The sequence below is a fragment of the Rhinatrema bivittatum genome, chromosome 3 (genome assembly GCF_901001135.1).
Source record: "Rhinatrema bivittatum chromosome 3, aRhiBiv1.1, whole genome shotgun sequence".
Taxonomy (NCBI): domain Eukaryota; kingdom Metazoa; phylum Chordata; class Amphibia; order Gymnophiona; family Rhinatrematidae; genus Rhinatrema; species Rhinatrema bivittatum.
In genome coordinates this window covers 415,179,129-415,198,230 of record NC_042617.1, presented here as the reverse complement: position 1 = coordinate 415,198,230, position 19,102 = coordinate 415,179,129, and the positions used below count along the sequence as shown (strand labels likewise).

Below are 19,102 nucleotides of genomic sequence, written 5' to 3'. Positions count from 1 at the left end.
TAAGAATGCAAGTGCCATGCTGGTTCAGGCCAGTGGTCCCTTGAGCCCAGCATCTTGTCTCTGACAGTAGACAATCTGGATCACTTGCAAGAATCTATAGAAAGGTTTTAGTATACTGAGCATAAATGTAGATGTCACTAAGCCAAGACCAGACAAGCGGTGGAGGAGAAGCAAAACATACATAAATATGTTGTAGGCAAGTAAGTGTGTGTCACATTAGTGTATTAGATCTGCTGGTAATTTAAACAATCTACAGGAAGATAGCCAGACACTTTTTTTAATTAGAAATATATATATATATCAAATGCTCAGATGTTTAAGGCAAGTGTAAAGAAACGCAAAAAGATGCAGAAATCAAGAATTCAACATAAGTCTCCTCGCCTTTCAAGACTTATCCCACGAAGTCTGAAAGCATTGGAGGTATTATATGAGGTAACTTTAAATCTTTATTAAAAGATATGCTTAGAGTTATTATATGAGCAGAATATTTTTTCAGATGTTTAAGGCAGCAGGCATGTTAAGTTTCGAAACAGTCCACCACCAAAGTCCAAGTTGGGTCCCCTGACAAGGTCTGTGTTTCGAGGCTGGCTGCATCAGGAGGGACAGAGAAGACCCAAGGAACTGTAATCTTCCATGGTAAGGGTTAGGGAAAATTGCATTTGGACAGCATCCGAGGGACCTCACTTTTTATGATCTGGGAAACTGATAAGCGTAACCTGCACAGTGCAGCAGATACTGGCATAAGCTTGCTGGGCAGACTGGGTGGATCGTTTGGTCCTTTTCTGTCATCATTTCTATGTTTTCTGTGTTTCTCTCCAAGCTTCAAGGAACCCTATACATTATCAGAGTTACATGGCTATGATGTTACTAAGCCAGCATTTGGTAATATCGCAGAATCCGTACCTTGAATGTGGCAGAGTGGCTGAGGCCCTCTGGTAGACAAATAGCTGGTTAAAGAAGAAGAGTAGTAAAAGAAAATTCACATAGACTTGAATCTTATAGTACTAGTGAGCCTGTGTAATGACATCATGTTTTGCAGCCTCTTCTTCCATAGATTGCCATGGTAAAGATCTTAGAGGAACATGAAGCAGCAACATTAAACTAAATTCCAAAGTTATTCCATGTTGTGTTCTACAAGTCAGAATAAGAGAACTGGAGGGGCATATCCTAGCGACACACAGACAGGCCTAAATCGCAAGATTTACCCATTTATAAATGATAAAGATCTGTATTTAGCATTATTCATTTTCTGCTTTTCACTTGATTAGAAAAATTATAGCAATATTTACACTTTTTTTGTACAAATCTTACGAGCTAAAAGAAAATATAAAAAAGACTACAAGCAAAATAATCTTTTAGATAATTCAGTTGGCAGTAAAAATATATTGAGATTCCTTTTCTGTTCTTATTTTTGATTATTTCATACCTGCAGAGAGATTAGTGCTGAATGATTCAGTACGCAGCTCCTTATTACATATGTAAGTAAGCAAATAAGGGGATGCCGCTGTGCTGATCCTTATCAGAACTTCTGTGCAGGCATCAATCCGGCACAGGTACGTCGTAGCTTAGATAACTGAAGAGGTGGCTTGGATGAAAATTATTGAGAACAAGAAACATAGCCATAAAAAGGGGGATTACATTTTAATTAAAAAAAAAAAAAACTACAAAGAATTCAGAAACAAACTACATTGTGTAGTAGGAATAAAAGAAAGGAACGAGGAAGTAGAAAAGCTAAGAAAATGGTCTCTTTGAAAACAAGGGATGGGAAAGAGGGGGGAGCAAGGAGGAATGAAGGGTGGGTGAGGGAGGAGATATGAATGACGAGTGAGATGGGGAGAATGAAGGGCAAGAACCAGGTTTGTTATGGGGATATGAGAGAGGCTGAAATGGATGGTAGGAAAGGGAGAGGGAGGCGAGGGTCAGAAGTTGGATCGCCTCTGAAGAGGGGAGGAATACATTATGTGCCATGCAGTGCAGTTGGCCTGCTGCAGTGAGCCCAAATCTGTGCCACATTGGAAAACTACTGGAAGAGAGAGAAGAGAAGGCGGCTCAGGAATTGGGGGAAGAAGGGAGATTTTAAGTACTTTTTCTACAAGGGTGCTGGCATGGATTGGGGTGGGTGGGAATCATGGCTATATTTGAATGTGTTTAGGTAAAGAAACACATTAATCTGCATGTTTTGCTCACTCTGAAACCCAGGCCTACTTGCAACTGTCAAGGACCTGAGTTGGCCAACTCTGATTTAGTCAGATATGAGTGTTTAGTTTTATAAACACTGTATAAAGGACAGTTTATCTGACTATTTGAGCCAAGTTTCTGTGTACATATAGTTTGAGCTACAAGACTTGCAGATTTAAGTAGGTTGGCTATCATAGCGGTTAATGCATTTCTGTAAAAGTCAAAACCTTGCGTAGAAGATCTGTACTTAAATACTTTTCAAGTTACAATGCACCCAGGTAGTATTTGACATTAAACTGAAAACAGCAATTTTCAGGAGTAGCATATACATTTGTCCTGCAAAAGAAGGCTTCAGAGGATTAAAACAGATTACAGTATTGGAATAATATCCAGCTCCTTGTGTGCCATTTACTCATAAATAAAACCGTGTAAAATCTGAGTGTTACTATGGTGACATTAGCAAAAGCTGGGCATAAGAAATAATTGAAGAGCTTAGAAGATTAATACCATTTATGAGTCTGTGACATAGCAGGTTAAAAAAATGGTACAAAACTTGTGCTACATTGTCTGACTTTTTTCACATTGTATTTTTGTTTAGACAATTCTGGTATGTCTTAGAAACATATGAATGTTGTGTTGCATATATAATATTTTTATCTAAACCATGAATTTTGCGTTTGGCATAAAATAGTAAAGCCGGTTTTTTTTCCCTTATAAGCAAACACAGCTGATGTCCATATTCAGCCATGGGGCATCCAGCTAAGTTAATTGAATAAACTTATCCAGCTAACTTATACTGGTTATTCAGTGGTACAGGCATGTTGCTGAATATATCCTAAAATTATCTGCCTAGCTTAGTTGGATAATGCCAAATATCAACTTTGCTTTGCCGTGAAACACCCCAATCCTCCTTTAACTTATCAGGCTAAGTTGTTATCCTTCTGACTACTTAATTGGATAGTTCAGAGGGCAGTGAAAGTGGCATGTCTTTCAGAACCCCTTCATTTGTCCTGCTCAGTGCCAAAGATGTGGGCTCTCTCCCACACGATCAAAAGGCACCTGCTCCAACAAGTCAGCACTGTGCAGGGATACAGAGCAGGCACTACCTTGCGCAGGGGCATAAGTCACCCACCCCTTCAACCAACCTTGATTTCAAACAGTTTAAAGGTGTGCTCCTTTGATGAACACTGTAGACAGCTGCTGTTTGCATCGATCTTGCTTACTTATGGTACTCTAGCTGTTTGCTCCTTTAGTTTTGAAACATCCAAAGCAGGAGCGGATTGTAGGAAAATAGGGGGATTTATTCAGAACTGGTCCATAGGGTACTTGTCTGACTCCCTCGAGTGTTTTCTTTATAGCATGTGCTCTAATAGCTCCCAAAAGGCCACCAGACTGACCCAGGAGCTGGCGCCTGGCAGAATTGAGTCAAATATCTCAAACATAAATTTCACATTTTTCTTAAATAACTAAGCAGTATAGCTCACACTTGACCAGGGATGGATTCTTTCCTGGTCTGGTGTTAGTTTCTTGCCAACCAATTGGCTTGTAAACCAGTTGCTAAGCAATGAGACATCCACAATGAGTCAGAGGCTCAAGAACAGACACACACAATCTGCTGCTGTGCTGTTGCTCATACGCTCACTCAGTGAATGCCTCTTTGCCCTAGCACTGCCACATCATTATGGTAGTGTTTGCTTGCTGCCAGCCCTTCTCCAGCCTGCAGCAGTCCCTTCAATTCCTATTCCCATCCCTTCTTGGCACCCCACATTCTCTAGTGGACTCACTGGTTCTGCAACTAGCTGCCCCTCTGAGTTCAACCCAGCCATTTCAGACTGAAACCTCATGAGTACCACAAAAGCTCTTCCTTATGGCTCATCCTATCTTTTTTTTGTGACTAGCTTGCTCGCTATTCCCCATTCCAGCACATTTCCATTGACCGTGTGCTACAGAACATCTGCTGCTTTTATGATTCCCCAAGCTCTGTTCTGTCTACATGCTCTAGGAGAGGGAGAGACCAAAACTGATCCATGCTGCCAGCTTCCTCTTTAGCTTAAAAAAAAATAAAATTTAGCCTGGGCCAAGACTGCACACATCACTGCTGCAGCGGGGAGCCCCACTGACTCAAATGATCACAACTGCTGATGGAGCCAGAGCAGCCTGGGCCAGTATGAGGGTATTAGGTGCCCTGGGTGAACCCCACTTGGGTCCTGCCCTTTCCACACCCAATTAAAAATTATATATTTATAATAGATTTTACATGAAAACGGGCATTCAAAGTAATAATAATGACCCAGCATGTATCACCCTTTCTGCAACATTTACCATTCCATATGGTAAAACCGTTGTACCTTAAAGTCTGTGTAATAAGGTACTGGCTTGGGGGCATGATTCACAGTTTGTGAGCATACATGTGTTGGTGAGCATGTGTGACTGCTCACGTATGTTTCAGTGCTCAGGTGTGTGAACGTGAGAGCTCATTTTGTTGAACATGTATATGAGAGTACATGAGTGTCAATGAACACATGAGAGCATGAGTGTCAGTGAATGCATGAGTCAAATGTGTGAGCTTGAGTCAGTTTTTGGGGTATCACCCTTGTAGTGATACCCCAAAAACCCTGCAGAAAAGATGCTTGGAACCCATATGGTATTAGGCCTATTGTAAACTGCATTGGGTGTGGGCTTGGCCTTTAGAAAGCCTTGAGTAAACTGATGTACAATCAAAATATAGTAAACCTCCCATATCAGAACAACACTAACTGCCAGCACTGCAAATATTATACTAGGCCCTAACACCAATACATCTCCTAATATTTTGTATTTATTTATTATTTTTATATACTGACATTCGATCTGAGATATCACATCCTATCCCCAGAGGGCTTACAATCTAAGTTTTGTACCTGAGGCAATGGAGGGTAAAGTGACTTGCCCAAGGTCACAAGGAGCGACAGTGGGACTTGAACCCTGGTCTCCTGGTTTGTAACCCACTGCTCTAACCACTAGGCTATTCCTCTTTCCCTATTAGGCAAACAAAACAAACCAAGCTTCTATAGAACCCTACACAGAAACTGCCCGCTAGCAGAATACCTCAACTTGGTCACACATACCGAAAACACAGACCCTCAGGCAGGGTTTAAATCCCATCACCATTTCTTGTGACCTTGGGCAAGTCATTTCACCCTCTATTGCCTCAGGTACAGATTGTGAGCTTCTGGGGATAGGGAACTACCTATAGTATCTGAATGTAATCTGTTCTGAAGTGGCTGAAAGTATAAATAGAAATGTGCACACAAAAATCAAACTGGAATTGGCAACAAGCCAGATTCTGTATACAGTGCACCTGTGGAGAAACAGAAACATAACCTAGTCCTCAAAATAGAAAACAATACAATCAGGAAATATAAAATATTCATCATACTAATTAAAGAATAAATATTTCAAAATAGCTGATGAATAAAATACCAAATAATTAAGAACACACAAAAATGTTTTAAAGATTTTCCAAATACTGGACACACCAAATAATGCTTAATGATTAAAAAAAAACAAACAAAAAAAACCCCCAAACCCTGCTCTCTGTACCTGGGAACTTTAGGTTTCCAGCTACCTTAAGATTGTTGTAGATTAGTGGGGTAGAGAGTGGCACACAGTTTCTTTTTTTTCTCTCTCCTGTATATTCACACGCTCTTTCTCACTCACACACTTGTTCTCTCACACATATGCACATCTCATTCAGGGGCGGATTAGCCAGTTGGGGCTTCGGGCATGCCTTTGTGTGGGGCCAGTAAGGAGGTTCACGTTGTTTGTATTGGTCGCTGCAGCCCCAAGCCTGCGGAGCCACTGTGATCAATACCAGGTCCCTCAGCAGCTTGTATCAGAGTGGGAGCCTCCCTCGAGGCTCTATTCTTACTCTCTCCTACTGTGATAGAAATAGAAGCAGCGGTGTTGACTCCGTGTGCCTGTTGCTGCTTCTCTGCTCAGGCACCTCTTTCTCCCACTTTCATGTGCTCCTGGCTCCTCCCCTCTCATGCTTCTGCTGGCGGGAGGCAGCCAGCTGGCACTTGCCACTGCCTCACCACCAGCTTAACTCCTCACTCTGCTCTCAGCTACTGGGGTGTGGCAAAAAGTAATAATCGAAAAAAAAAACCCCACCCAAGTTTGGGGCTCTTACAGCCCACCCCTTCTCACACCGGGGGGGGGGGGGGGGGGGGGGAACGGACAGAGTGGCGACAGGCAGCCCACTGAGGGCCCTAGTTTTTTGGACCCTGCCTGGCTCCCCCTTACCATCAATATACATAAAATCAATGTGTTTATTCAGAGGGGAGAAGAGTGGCAGGGAGAGAGAACATGGGTCAGTGAACGTATGAGTTTGTGAGCATACATGTGTTGGTGAGCATGTGTGACACGTATGTTTCAGTGCTTATGTGTGTGAACGTGAGAGCTCATTTTGGTGAACATGTATATGAGAGTACATGTGTCAATGAACACATGAGAGCATGAGTGGATTCGGAAGTTATATGACTCTCCTCAGGCTCAGGTAAAGGTAAATGGGGGGGGGGGGTGGTATTTGAAAGCCTTAACCCTAGAAAGGGGCACATACCAGGGTTGTCCCTTGTCGCTGCTTTTATTTGCTCTGGTGATGGAGCCACTGGTGGAGAAAATTCAACTATCTATGGATATATGAGGAATTAAAATAAGGGAAACAGATTATAAAATATTAACGTTTGTCTATTGACATCTTTGCCAGTAGTGATGGTAAAGTTATCACAATATGATAGGGTGTCCGGGTTTAAATTAAATACAAATAAATCTGAAATATTAAAAATATCTATTCCAGAAGGACTATCAACCCGACTACAAGATAATTTTCCCTTTAAATGGATTAGACAATATGTGAATCCCTTAGGAGTAAGGGTGATGCGAGATTTCAGGCCTTCCCAGAACCTTAGGATACACATTAAACGTTATCTACACCTCTGATTACCTGGACAGCATGGATACCAACTCTAACATGTGGACTAACTCTAATCTGAACTATCTCTAGTCCGGAATTTGTTATTTCTCCTTTTAACTTAACTTTATCTTTTTTCTTCCAGCTACCTAAGCTTCCAAGTTCACGGTCCTCGTTTAATGTAACTTTGTTTCTTCCTTTACCTAGTTATTTTTTACCCCTGTTCGATGTAAACCGTCCTGATATGGTATTTATCCATGAAGGTCGGTATAGAAAAATGTTAAATAAATAAATAAATGAGTGTCAGTGAATGCATGAGTCAAATGTGTGAGCTTGAGTCAGGATGAGTGGGAAAGCATGAATATGTGAGAGATCATGTGTTGGTGTATGTGAGTGTGAGCATGTGTGAGTTTTATGAAGCATTTGTGAGTGAGCATATGAATGTAAGAATGAATGTGTGTTAGTGTGTGTGTGTGTGTGTATATGAGAGAGAGGAGAAAGTTTGTGCATGCCCTCTCCCCCAGCTAATCCAAAATAATGTTGGAGTGATTGGAATCAAAAGTTCCTAGGTATGGAAAATGAATAATATTGTTAAAATTCTTTATTGGTTTTAATTATTGGTTGGTGTTTTCTGTCTACTGTTTTAAAATATTTTATTGGTATTTGGGGCATTTTTTTAAATTTGAGTTTTTGATTATTGGGCGTTTTATTTGTCAGCTGTTTTGAAATTTATTTTTTAGCATGGTTTTACTGATATGATTGATTTATATTTCTTGATTTTGTTTGTTTTGTGGGGAATAGTAATGTTTCTGTTTTTCCATTGTTGTACTGCATAATAGTCTGGCTTATTGCTGTTTCCAGTTCAGTTTTTATCTGCATGTTTCTATTTATTTTTTTGATCTCCCTATTCTGTATTTGGTAAGGTTCTATTGGTGTTCTGCATACGTGACCGAGATGAGTTATTCTGCTTGTGTATAGTTTGAAGGAATCGATAGCAGCCTGGCTTGTTCTGTTTTCATAATAAGAGGTGTATTGGTGTTTTAGGGTCTGGTATAATATTTACAGTGTTAACTTTTCATATGTAGGTTTGTTTCTGTATGGAAGATTTTGTATATTTGTTTCGGTATGGAAGATTTAGTATATTTTACAATAGGCCTAATATCAGTTACAAGTATCGTTTTTATAGAGTTTTTCTGGTTGTCATTACAGTAGGGCATGTAAATATATGCATGCTGTAAAGTGATATTTTTACCTAAGAAGATTGTATTTTGAATGTCCTCTTATGTAAACTCTATTATAAATGCTGAGGGGTAATATGATAGAAGTCTTCAAAATCATGAAAGGACTTGAGCAGGTTCATGTTCTTATGTTGGTATAATCAGTTATTTACGCTCTCAGAGTTTAAAAAATGCTAAAATCATACTTATGTTCCACCGCTTTCAGCAAACTGCAAGCAGTGTGACGCTTTTTCCTTGTCTTAATGGATTTGTACATCGAGTTACTTTGTTTTACTCTTTGTTTTTAAAATCTGTTTATCTTGTACTCCTACTTCCCCCTCCCTTTCCCCTTTGAATTCTGAATGTTCTTTTATGTAAACTATTTAGATCTACCAAAACTTGTATAGGCGGTATACAAAAGATCTTAAATAAATAAATTGGTCCTCCAACACACAGCATACATTTCTGCAAATTTCAGCACAGAATTTGATGTTTAAATTGGTCGGTGGTTGGGGAACTAGGAAGCATTGCAGCATGCCTTTGGCAGTTCTTTCTGGAAAGGTGGTTTATAAAATAATAAATTTAAATTAGAAATTAAGAAATAATGGATTCTTAGAAGCATTTTTGAGCTTTGGAACATCAAATCTTGGTCCCTCACAGAGATTATGATCTTGGGAAAGTCACATTTTGTCCCTATTTCTGTTGACACATGAAGTTGGGTAAATATAATAATAATGTTCTTTTTCCCTTCTTCCTTTTGGAAGCTGTCATACAGATCGGGTGCCAAAATTACTAGCCAAATTTTCTATCCTAGCTATGTTTATCCATTTTTTAAAAATATTACCAAGTCCACAAAGTGTAAACTTGTAGGCATTTGTCAATTGTTGTTGAATGTAGGGTTTACACTCACTGTGATTTTTCGAATTCACTTGCGGTTTTGTGTTTCATGGAAGCTCTTAATATAATGCAGGGGTCAGGAACCTTTTTGGCTGAGAGAGTCATAAACGCCACATATTTTAAAATGTAATTCCATGAGAGCCATACAATATGTTTAAAACTAAATATAAGTAAATGTGTGCATTTTATGTAAGATCACACTTTTAAAGTACAATAAGTCTCTGAAAATATTACACCAGGCCTTAAGACACCAATACATCTCCTATTAGGAAAACGGACCAAGTCAGGCTGCTATAGAGTCCTACACAGAAACTACACGTCAGCAGAAAACCTCACCTGAATCACGTGCTGTCCCTCACCTAACATAGAATAAAGAGACCAAAACGCATAACAAGAAGCATACAGAAAAAAATGAATTGGAAACTGCAACAAGCCAGAGTCACTGTATGCAGTGTAACAAAGGAAAAAAGAAACATCACCCATCCTTATAAAACAAATCAAGAAATATAAAATCATCAGCAGTAAAACTGTACTAACAAAAAGAACATATTTCGAAACAGCTAATGAGTGGAATATCCAATAATTAAAAACACATATAAAACATTTCCAGATACGAACAAAATATTTCAAAATAGCAGACACAAAGACCCAGTAATGAAAAATAATAAGGATACAAAACCTTTTTTGCTCTGCATACCTGGGAACGTTTGATATCCAGGTGTCCTGAGATTGTTCTGAATTAGCAGGAGGTGGGGTGGTTTGCTTGGAACTTTCTCCTCTCTCAGTCACATACCAGCGCTCTCTCTCACACTGGCTCTCAATGACACACCTATACACACATGCTCTCAGTACTCACATATACACATGCTTTTTCTCACTCACTTATATAGGCTCTTAATTACACATTTACACACATGCTGTCTATCTTTTCACGCTTACACACACACACACACACACACACACACACACACACAGGCTTTCAATCACATAAATACATGCTGTCTTTTTCTCTCACACACAGACTCTCATTCACATGCTTACAAACATGTCCTCTCTTTCTCTCATTTACACACAGGCTCTCAATCACATACTCACATGCTCCCTCACCTAAATCAGCTCTCAATCACACACAGACACACATGGTCTCTCTCTCTCATTTAAACACAGGCTCTCAATCACATACTCACATGCTCCATCACCTAAACCAGCTCTCAATCACACACACATGATCTCTCTCTTACTTATACACACAGGCTCTTAATCATACATACACATGATTTCTCTCACACACAAAGGATCTCAATCATACACACATACTCTTTCACACAAACAGGTTTCAATCACAAACTTACACATACAGGTTCCCAATGGTAAACTTACATTCATGCTCTCTCTCTCTCTCACAGGCAGGCTCTCAATCACAGACATACTCTCTTTCACATGTACAGGCTCTCAATCATTCACATACATGCAATCTCTCTCTCTCTCTCACACACACACTCACGCACAGGCCCGGCCCTCCCCCGCGGCCCGGAAGAGGAAGTGGAGAGTATCGGGTGCCTGCGCGGCAAGAAGAGGCCACGCTAGTGCGCTCGGCATCGGCCCGAAGAAAAGAAGACTGCAGCGCGGCGGGCCGATGCCGAGCGCACTAGCGTGGCCTCTTCTTGCCGCGCAGGCACCCGATACTCTTCACTTCCTCTTCCGGGCCGCGAGGGGGAGGGGGCGAAGAGAGCACGCCGGTGCCGCTGACTCCAGCTGTCCTGCCGCGTTCCGCCCGGGCTGACAGCATTTTAAGCCCGGGCGGAGGAGGACCGGGGAGCAGCTGGGTCAGCGGGAAAGTGTGGCGACTGTCTGCGAGCCAGATGCAGCCCTCAAAAGAGCCATATCTGGCTCGCGAGCCATGGGTTCCCGACCCCTGATATAATGGGTTGTCTAACAATATTGCCTTACCTAATTGACAGCCTATTAGTTCTATTTATCATTTTTAAAGTGCTACTATAGACGTATGTAGCATTGTACAGATACACATATGAGATCGTCCTTGCTCAGTGGAGCTTACCTTAGAGTCAAGATAAACATACGTGACAAACGAGTCTATGGGAAGTCTGTTTGTTGTAGAGATGTGGTTAGAAGATAAAAGCATTCTCAAAAAGGCAACTTTTTAGACTGGATTTGAATGGGGCCGGAAAGGAAGCATGACCCTCAGCTCATACACGCAGCATGGTAGAAAGCATGGGGTTGCAAATTGGCAGTGGAAGGGAAGGGCACAACTGACTTGCCCGATGAGCGAAGTTCATGAGGAAGGGTGTATGGGGGGAGAGAAGTGATGATAGATATTGAGGAGCTGCAGAGTGAATGCATTTGTAGGTGAAAAACGGAAATTTGAACTGCATGCAGAAGCGGATGGGGAGCCAGTATAGTGACTTGAGGGGTTACATGGTCATAGTAATGTTGAAGGAAAGACAAGTCTAACAACTGAATTTTGAATAGATTGCAATGGGCAAAGGTGCATCAATAGGAGGCCTGCAAACAGCAATTTGCAATAATCTAAACAGGAGGTGAAAAGAGAATGGAAGAGCATTTTAGTAGCATGATCAGAAAGGAAGAGACACATTTTAGCAATGTGTTAGAGAAGAAACAGCACAATTTTTGTAGCATTGTTTTGAGTGTGTATAGAGGAGAATGTGGCATCAAAGATCTTGTTGATAAAAAGGCCAGGCTGGATGGTATATTGTATATAAGTGATATCTATCCACCATGCCAATGGTGCTTAATTGCTTACTTTCACAAAGGGTAAACATTTTTTTTATGTATACTGTTTTTTTTTCTTAAGGACCTGGTACAATATTTCAAAGCTAAGCCTACCTTGTGGTAATTATTCCTGCACTGAACATTTTTATTTTTTATTTGATTTTTTAATATTCTGCTTTTTGGCATTTTCTCTTAGGTCCAGAAGTTTTGATCAAAGTGACCTAGGGAAAAGGAAAGAAAATGTGCATGTCCATTTTGCTTACCCAGATTTGATAAAGCAGTTCTTTGACCCAAGGATATAATTACTTATAAACTCTGGAAGGGAAAACGTCTCACAGAAAAAAAAAATCATACCACTTGTACTAAAAACTCTGGAACTGAAAGTTTTGAATCTAAGCATCGGGCAAATGTCCCACTGTGCTTTTTGCACAAGCTTGTGCTTGCAGTGCTTTTTTTTTTCCTAGAGAATTTCTTTTCTTTCCAGAAGTATCTGGAAGTTATATCAATGGCAAAGTTGTGTTTATTTCAAACCCATAGAAAGAAACTCTTGCTTGAAGACTGGTATTTGTTGGTATTTTTTTTTTTTTTGCTCTACTTGTTCTGAAATTAAAATCTTTCACTTATTGGCCAAACCAGTACCTGAAAATCTTACTTTAAGAAAGAGAAAAAAACCAAAAATGCAAATTAAACACGGACATGTGCAAGCGAATGGCACTTTTCTTGACCTCTCCATGCGGTATTTACAGTACTGGTTTGTTTGCCGCTGCCTCGCCCCGGCGAAGCACTGAACAAAACAGAAATGGAACGAAGAGGCAAAACACTTGACAACTGAGTAAATGTTCTCCCAGTTTGCTGCACGTCAGCGTAATACTGTGAATTGAACCCGAGGCTGTAAATGTCCCTTTAAACCTGCACTAAACTAATATGAGATGGAACAAAAATGTTGTGCATTAAAGGAGAAGGCGTGACGATGCCGGGTTGGAGCCTTTTCTTCCCTTCTTCAGTCATGTACTTATACAAAGAGTAATGTAATTACTGGCAGGCCAAGTGTGGGACTGTCGTTTTTGGGAAAGCTGTAATGTAGGATTTTGCTTTCCTAGATGTCAGGCCACATGAAAAGTCGATTCGCAGCATACATTATAAATCATGCTGCTAGACCTTTGTAATTAGAATATTCTGGGGTGATATTTTGCACATAAGAACAAACCACAAGATATTTAATTCTTTTTTGGGGATGGGGAGGGCAATTTTTACAAAGTTTATTGGAATTCCAGAAATAGAAGGAGCATGATTTAGATCAGGATAACACAGACATTCTATATTTATGTTTACAGTTAACAGCATATATAGTGCACAACAGATTTAAATTCATTTTTTGTCAAAATATATGCTCCTGTATTATCAATAGGAATCCAATCATGTATGTCTGTTGTGGAAAAGACTAATACACCAGCCACCATTTTTAAGATCCAGGGCAAAAACATGTTTTTGCTTATCAATTTTCTTGTTTTGCTAGTTTGTTTATTTGTACTTTAAAAACATTGTATTTTGCTCTCTTATTGGCTTTATTTTGTTCCCATGTCTTTTTAGTTCCCATGTCTTTTTTGATTTTTAGCTTTTTCTAATATTGCTTTTTGGTCTCTCTCTCTCTCTCTCTCTCATTATTCTGTGGAGGCAGGGAGCGGTCCCAATCCATGGCTGCAGCTCCTCCCATTGGGCCCAGATCTGCTGAAGCAGGAACTCTTCCTGTTGAGCCTGGACCAGTAGCAGACACTACTTCTTTTTTTTTTTTTTTTTTTTTTCGTTTAGGAGGCTGGGAATTTTTCACCCTTGCTATGTGTATATACAAAGAACATAAGATGTATGTTACTGGGTCAGAGCAAGGGTCCATCAAGCTCAGTATCCTGTTTCCAACAGTGGCCAATCCAAGTCACAACTACTTGGCAGAATATCAAAATGTTGATAGATTCCATGTTGCTTATACCAAAGATAAATAATGGATTTCCCCAAGTGTACCTTAATAATGTGGTTTATGGATTTTCCTTCAAGGAATTTGTCCAAACCATTTTTAAACCCAGCCACACTAATGCTTTTACCACATCCTCCAGCAACAAATTCCAGAGTCCAATTATGAGTTGAGTAAAAACATATTTTCTCTTATTTGTCTTAAATTTACTACCTAGTAACTTCATAATGTGTCACCTAGTCTTTGAACTTTCTAAAAGAATAAACCAACTGATTCGCATTTACCCATCCCACTCTACTCATTATTTTATAGACCTCCATCATATCTCCCCTTAGCTGTCTCTTCTCCAAACTGAAAAGCCCTAATCTTGTTAGCCTTTCCTTATAGGGAAATCCTTCTACCCCACTATCATTTTGCATCACCGCTCTCTGTTCCTTTTCAAGTTCCGTGTTATCTTTTTTCAGATGTGGTGACCAGAATTGTACACCAAGGTGTGTTCACACCATGGAGTGATACAGAGGCTTTGTGTTATTCTTTGTTTTATTCTCCATTCCTTGTCTAATAAATCCAAACATTCTATTTGCTTTCTTGGTCACCACTGCACATGGAGCAGAGGATTTCAACATATCCACGATGATGCTTAGATGCTTTTCCTGGGTGGTGACTCGCTAGGTGGAACCTTGCATTGTGAGGCTAGAATTTGGGTTCCTCTTCCCTACATGCATCACTTTTCACTTGTCCACATTAAATGTCATCTGCCATTTGGTTGCCCAATCTTACAAGGTCCTCTTGCGATTTAACAACTTTGAATAATTTTGTATTATCAGCAAATTTGATCACCTGACTCATTGCTCCCACCTCTAGGTCATTTATGAATGCATGCATCTGCTTTTCTTAATGTTGTGGTTTGCTTGCTTCTCTCCTGCATGTATCATAAAGAGGAAATAAAAAAAATCACATAAAAATAAATGTGAAAAATTTAATAAACTATAAATTAAAAAAAAAAATCATATCATGCAGTTAAGCATATTTTCTTGTTTCATGCTTTGTGATGGAAAATATTGCAATGATGTACATTAAGGCCATTGAAAATGAATACAATAAAAGGAGGTACCCAACGCTGAGATGATGTTTTATAATATCTGTATAACATCTTGTAAAACATGTGCTGAAAATTTGAGTACATTTAGAAAGAGGGATGTGTGTTAAAGCACATGCTTAAAGTAAAAAGCCCAAAAGGCATACATTTGCGGTGAGTGAAACCAAGGCTCAAAGGTCTTTGGAAATGTTTTTCTGTACTGTGGTGCCTCTTTAAGGGAAAATGTGGGTTTTGTTTTCACATTTGCTGTAAGAAAGCTTTTTTTATTATGGATTTTGTGCCAGTTTTCTTAAACTGCTAAAGAATAAAATTCTTCTTTGCATTTGTTTTCCCCATCCAGCCTCTCGCACCTGGCCTCATTGGAATTGAGGGAAAATTTACTGACCTATTTACCTGAGTAAGTTTAATGAATCATCATTTGTTTTATGTGATTAACCACATGGTGGACATGGTAAGTATTTGGTGACATTGGGGTTAGTTTGCTGAAACTTAACAGTGACATTTCCTTCGTTTTGATGTGGTGGTCTTTCTCCCAGCCCTTCTCTTTTAATGTCACTTTCACTAAGTATGCACTCGAGCCTCCTTTAACCGCGGTGCTATTCACCAACAGTCCTGAAGGGCCGCAGATGGCTCAGGGTTTCAGGATATCCCTAATGAATGTGCATGAATCCCAACCCATTTATTTACTTATTTTAAAACCTTTCTGTATCGCCCAGTCTCTAGATTCCAAGCAGATACAACGGGGGGGCCTACTGCTGTGAAATCCAGAGCCCCAAGTATGCAGCAGAACGCCACCACACACCATAACCTTGCGCCAGTGCTTCGATAATGAGCCCTTTCTTTTAACCGTGCGATTTATACAGCGATTTGGACCCCTTACTTCTTAAATTGTTTTTAATCTGAATTATTATGTGCATCATTGGTACTGAAGAACCAGTCAGGGGGTGGGTGAAAAACTAGGTGTTCCCGTTGCATTTTACCATCTGGAGAGGGTTGTGCCTTTGAAATGCCCAAGTCCTCCTGCAATACGGCTTGCGGGTTAAAAGGAAAGGGAAAGCGTTAAGGATACAGGGTAAATATAACAAGATACCCTGATGATAACTTCTGGCATGTTAGTAAATGGAAAAGATACATTTTGCATAATTTGAATTATTTTGTGAAATGCTGTTAAATCTTTTTTAAATCACATTTTTTATTTATTTGTAACAGACTTTCTTTTCTTGTATTGTTTTGCCAGGTCCCTTGCCCAGCTCCATAGGTTAGAAGAGCTTGATCTAGGAAATAATGAACTCTATAATTTGGTAAGGTTTTTGTGCTCTTTGCTTCTCGTACTTAATTTATGAATTTGAGCTGCCTTTCCAGGGAGCTGCCCAGTACAGAGTATAATAGCGTAGAAATCTCTATTCACATGCATAACATATCAATACATCAAAAATCTCATATTCAGAATGGAAATAAAGCAATCCCACGAAAAACACTTCAAGCATAAAATACAGCCAGCACCACTGCAGACACAAAACTTCATATCCCTTCTTCAGCACTAGGGTCTGCAGTAACTCTCATAGCCCGGCGAGTGCAAAACCGGTTTCAAGCTGATAAATTGTCTTCCACTATCATGGAGCTAGTTTGAAACTTTCAAATGCCTTTCGACAAAGTTTACGTGCAGACTGTACTGTAGACCACAAATCAGTTATTCATTCAGCAGCCATACATAGAGGGGCAGGCAAATAGATCTTGAGATGTGAAAACAAGGATCCCTGGGCGAGAATGCCAAACCCTGCGAGAAAAAAAATAATACATTTTCTGCAGCTCGCCTAGACTTGCTTGTGAATGGAAAAAATGCACACATACAAATTATAATCAGATTGGGTGGCTAGGGTCCTCGGCAGAAAGCTGAACTCCGTGCACAAACATTCAGTCTGAGAACTATGCAGATATGTCCCAGTTATATCTGAAAATAGTTCGGTTCATTTCCTCTCAGGATTTTATTTTTTCTCATCCTATTATGTCAGATAATAGCATTAGGGGCTTATCCAGGAATGTGGTTTCTTCATTTTTGTGTCAATTACAGCATCTCTTGTTGGCGACATTTAATATTTTCTTATTTATTAGGGATTCAATTCAGTCACAAATCTTTAGGACGAGCAGCATGGCAACGCATAAATAAGATCAAATTAATCCTTAACTGGGTTTGTTTGTCTGAAACTGTGAGTCAGACAAAAAAGGGCCACACACAGGCTATTTATTGATAACAGGCGACTTGATCTGACGATGATCACTGGGGGTATAATTACTATGGAAAATGCTAATTCTTCTCCTGGTGAGGCTTATTCATTATTCGTATCTCCAGGGCTTCCTCACAGGTCACAAACAAGCAGAGCCCCTAGTCTCTTGTGATACCAGGATGCAGACTGCAAAAGCTGACTCGTCACAGCATTGTGGGGTACCTCAGGAACTGCACACAGGGCTCTTCATGCGGGGGGGGGGGGGGAGGGGGCGATGACGAATCTGGTCAGTTGCCCTGGACCCCTTGCCACTGTGGATAGCTGCAGCATTGGCAACACTCAATGATTTGGGGTGGCAGTGGGCCCATGGTGGCAGTGGTCCATAAAAAGTTATTAGCTGGGTAGATTTGGGAAAGCCGGTGCTTATCCCTGGGAGTGAGATACTAGAAATCTGCTGGGTCTTTGTGTGTTTGTGGGTGTTTGTGACTCAGAGTGACCACTGGGCTTGATGGGCATTGGACATTGGTGTGACCCAGCATGGTGGCACTTGTCTTTTTATGAGGCAAAGAACTCCTAGGTAGCATGGCGATGGCCCTGTCTCCTTAACCTTCAGGGGGATCCCTTTCCATTCTTTAACCTCTGCTAGGCCCCTGCTCTGGCAGATTTGCCTGGGCCCTCACCTCGCCCCCCTCGCAGTAAGCCCTGATTGATTTACAAGGTTTATATTCCAAATAAATACAGAAAATACTGTTTTAGGTAAATTACAATGACATGGACAATACATTGAAATACACATAAACCTTAAAAGTACAATAGACTAAGAAAAAAAACACGCATTGTACCTTAAAACGCAATAAGATTGAAAATAGAACCAAAAAAGATCAACTAATTGCAGGGACGGATGCACGAGTATGCTGCTCTCCCTTGTGTTCATCCGGCTAGCAAGAGGAGGCGGAAATGGATGATTGTGCCTTGTGTCACGTCAAACAAGAGTTTTGAACCCCACAGTTCAAAGTGCAGGTTAGGCCTTGAATGGCAAAAGAGGAAGATGTAGTGGGGGGGGGGGGGGGATCAACAGGAGAAGGGATGGTGGAATGAGATAGGGATTGAATATCGGGGGGAGGGGGACGAAAGAGGTTGAATTTGTCGGGGAGAAGTGGGGAGACAGGGTGAGAGGGAACATGTGGAGAAGGGTGATAGTGAATCAAACTGGGTGTTGGGAGAGGAAGTGATAGTGTGAGAGGAACAGTTTGGGCAGGAGGGATAAGGGGCTGAGATAAGGGATTGGCTTAAGGGGGATGGGGACAGGTGGGGGGCTGTAGGAAAAGGGAAGAGTAAGGAGGTCTGTGTGTGAGAGAGGGCTCCATGCTAGTGGGAAGGGGGTCACGAGAGAGGAGGTGAACTTGGGGAGAGAAAGGGATTGGTAGCAGGAGTAGTGGGGTGGGCCATGAGAGAGAGGGGAGTGGAGATGGGCATTAGGACTGGGCCAGGCCTATGTGTGTGTGTTCTGATTTTTTGCTTGCTTTTCTGTAGAGTGAAAAGGAAAACATAGCAATAAATATGCAAATACAAATAAAATTCAAACTGTAAAATAGTTACATAATAAAATATAATTATTGTAATACTGGACCTTTAAAACATCAAGAAAATGTACAAGGTAATACCAAGACCAGAGATGAGATGCCAGATAACCTGCCAAAACACAAGTTAATACAGCACATTAGAAAGCAATAAAAATATTAGTAGAACCAAATATATCGGCTAAACTACAGCCTTGGTGATAGCCAGTAAACAAAATAAACCAATGGAGAGAGAAAC

At 40.4% G+C, this 19,102-nt stretch overlaps 1 protein-coding gene across 1 annotated transcript in view; it reads left to right on the top strand.

Annotated features, from left to right (window-relative positions):
- LRRC1 (leucine rich repeat containing 1) overlaps positions 1-19,102 on the top strand; it is a 248,198-nt gene that overhangs the window by 145,998 nt on the left and 83,098 nt on the right. Inside the window, exons 5-6 of the mRNA XM_029595706.1 lie at positions 15,400-15,456; positions 16,297-16,360. Coding sequence (XP_029451566.1) covers positions 15,400-15,456; positions 16,297-16,360 — 121 coding nt within the window. The remainder of the gene's footprint in view (positions 1-15,399; positions 15,457-16,296; positions 16,361-19,102) is intronic.